This window comes from Terrapene carolina, unplaced genomic scaffold (assembly GCF_002925995.2).
Source record: "Terrapene carolina triunguis isolate 2854851 unplaced genomic scaffold, T_m_triunguis-2.0 Scaffold22833, whole genome shotgun sequence".
NCBI lineage: Eukaryota > Metazoa > Chordata > Testudines > Emydidae > Terrapene > Terrapene triunguis.
The window spans coordinates 1-2810 of NW_020687184.1; the positions used below are offsets into that span (position 1 = coordinate 1).

The 2810-nt window shown below is 58.7% G+C and overlaps 1 protein-coding gene across 1 annotated transcript; it reads left to right on the forward strand.

Moving 5' to 3' along the window:
- The first annotated feature begins 1086 nt into the window (after positions 1–1086).
- Positions 1087–2067, forward strand: LOC112113114 (coiled-coil domain-containing protein 166-like). The gene has a single exon (XM_024209300.1). The coding sequence runs from the start codon at positions 1087–1089 to the stop codon at positions 1930–1932; it is 846 nt and encodes a 281-aa protein (XP_024065068.1). The 3' UTR covers positions 1933–2067.
- Positions 2068–2810: the final 743 nt, after the last annotated feature.

A 2810-nucleotide genomic window follows, 5' to 3' on the forward strand; every position in this document is an offset into this window, starting at 1 on the left:
GGGGGGGGGGGGGGGGGGGGGGGGGGGGGACCTGGCCTGGGGTAAGCAATGGTGGGTGGTATGAGGTGGGGGGATCCAGGGCCCCGGCCTGGGGGGAGAGCGGGGGGGACCTGGCCTGGGGTAAGCGATGGTGGGTGGTATGAGGTGGGGGGAGACAGGGCCCTGGCATGGGGGGAGGGGAGCCAGGCGGTACGCGGTGCGGTGTGGGGTGAGAGGGGCCGGGGCACAGGGTGAGGGAAACAGCGGGGCTGGCACGAGGTTGGCAGGGCCCAGCATGGTGGGGGAACGGGGCACGAGGTAGGGGGTGCTGCGGGGGCCTGGCCTGAGGTGGAAGGAGCTGGGTGGTATGGGGTGGGGGGAGTCAGAGGGGGCTGGTACCAGTGGGGGAGCTGGGAGGGAGCCAGGGTCCTGGCATGGGGTGCAGGAGAGCTGTGGGGGACCTGGCCTGGGGTAAGCGATGCTGGGTGGTATGAGGTGGGGGGAGCCAGGGCCCTGGGATGTGGTGAGGGAAGTGGTAGCAGACTGGCATGAGGTGAGAGGAGCTGGGGTGGGGGGGTACAGAGTGAAGGGGAGTTGGGGGCACAGGGAGGCTGGACTGGAAAGCCCTGTCCTGGGGCGAGGGGGTACAAGGTTGAGGGGCTTTCCTTGTCACAGTGTTTGGCTTTCTAGCACAGGGGACGTGCCTGTCCGAGGGAAGCCATGACCCCAACTCTGCACATGGAGAAAATGCCAGCAGAAAATTCCTTCTCTAGATCCCCTCTACTCCAGTGGTGTGGAAAGGGGTATGGGGCACTTAATACTCACAGCCTATGGAATTTTCAGCAGAAACAGGAGGCTTCAGGAGGTACCCCTGTAACCTGAGACACCAGGACCTATTCTGGCCACCACACCTGTTTCTTTGCGGTCACCACTACTGTTCTCCAATCACCCAGCTATTTTACAAGCGCTGGGGCGTGAAGCCTCCCCCCTTCAGCTCCCCTGGTCTGTGAGCTGCTCTTGATGCTCACTGGGGAGAGGTGTGTGGAAGCTGTTGAGCTGTCTCTTTTACTATATCTTTTTCCATTCTGTCTCTCTTGAGGACTCACTATGCCCCCCAAGAGAAGGCAGAAACTGCAGCAAGAGCAGAAGGGGCAGCCAGGTGTGGCTGCACCCCTGGAGGGAGCTGCCGAGGGGGCTGTAGCCAGCAGAGAAGAGGTGCTGCTGCAGCAGGAGTACAGCCGCCTTTGCAAGGAGCTGGAGGACATGAAGGGGGCACGTGTTCAGCTTCGGGAGGAGAACGAGTTCCTGCAGCAAGAGGCCCAGCGTCTCCGTGCTGAGAGCCAGGAATTCATGTGCTATGTGGCCAAGAGGGCCCAGCGGCGCCAGGATGCCATCATCTCCCTGAATGATCGGAACAAGCAGGCCGTAGAGGAGATCCGCAGGGAGCAGCAGGAACTGCTCACCCTCTACCAGAGGAAGGAGGCAGCTCTGCGGGAACAACTGTTGCACAAAGAGGGTGAACTTCTCCGCCTTAGCAAGGAGGTTGAGGGCCTGCGGGAGATCCAGGCACTGCAGCAGGAGCAGGCTGCCCACATCAGGGAGCTGCAGGAAGAGCTGGTGGCCACCAGGCAGCAGCACACTCAGCACCTGCAGGAGACCAAAAGCCATTTCCTGCAAGAAAAGGCTGCCTTTGAGCAGACGTCCCAGCAGCAGGTGCTCTGCCTGCTGCAGCAGGCACAGGAAGTGGTTGCACGGTGCATGCAGGAGCATAGCGACCAGGTGAAATGTGAGAACCAGGAGCTGCGGCAGGAGCTGCACCAGCTCATCCAGCGATCACGCACACTGCATTTACACAAGCGCCGGTTAGAGGAGCAGGCACAGCAGCTGCTGCGAGAGCGTTGCTACATGCAAGACATGGCTCGCCTGTACCACACCCACCAGGGCAAGAAGTAGGCCCCAGCTGTGACCCCAGGAATGAGCTGACAGAGAGGTGGCCACTACTCACTGCCATGACCTGCTTTTGGTATTAGAATTATTTAGCTCAGGGGTTCTCAAACTGGGGGTCGGGACCCCTCAGGGGGTCACGAGGGTATTACATGGGGGGTCACAAGCTGTCAGTCTCCACCCCAAACCCCGCTTTGCCCCCAGCATTTATAATGGTGGTAAATATATAAAAAAGTGTTTTTAATTTATAAAGGGGGTCGCACTCAGAGGCTTCCTATCTGAAAGGGGGCACCAGTACAAAAGTTTGAGAACCGCTGATTTAGGTCAACATTCTTCAGTAACAGCTTTGTTAATAATCTGAGAGGGAAATGAAATTCCCAGAGGATACTGAACTGGGAGGAGCTATAACTTCCAACAAAAAGAGATCTGATCCAAAAGGCTTTAGTGAGACATTGGCAGGGAACAATTTATCCAGCTATCGCACATGGGTCTTATATGGGCCCCATTGCTGAAGTATCTGAGTGCCTCACAAACATTAACATATTTATCCACAAAGCAGCACTGTGAGGTAGGGTGATGCCATTGTTGGATGTTTTTCTAAAAGATCTGCTCTAGGGGCTGTTTTCTGGCTTGTGTTATACCAGGCCTGCACAACATGCGGCCCAGGGGCCGCATGCGGCCCGCATGGACTCACTGTGCAGCCCGCGGGGGTTGAGTAGGTGGGCTCACTGTGCGGCCCATGGGGGGGTGAGTAGGCAAGCGGGCGGGGAGTGAGTAGGCGAGCCGGGGGAGGGGGGCTGAGGAGGCAAGCAGCGAATCGGTGGCTGACCTGTTCTACTGATCTGGTCTGGCTCCCATCCCCTCTCCCAGGGCCAGCTCCAGGCACC

What these genes read in the sequence shown, in the direction of transcription:
- LOC112113114 (XM_024209300.1), top strand. Translation starts at nt 1,087, where the DNA reads ATGCCCCCCAAGAGAAGGCAGAAACTGCAGCAAGAGCAGAAGGGGCAG.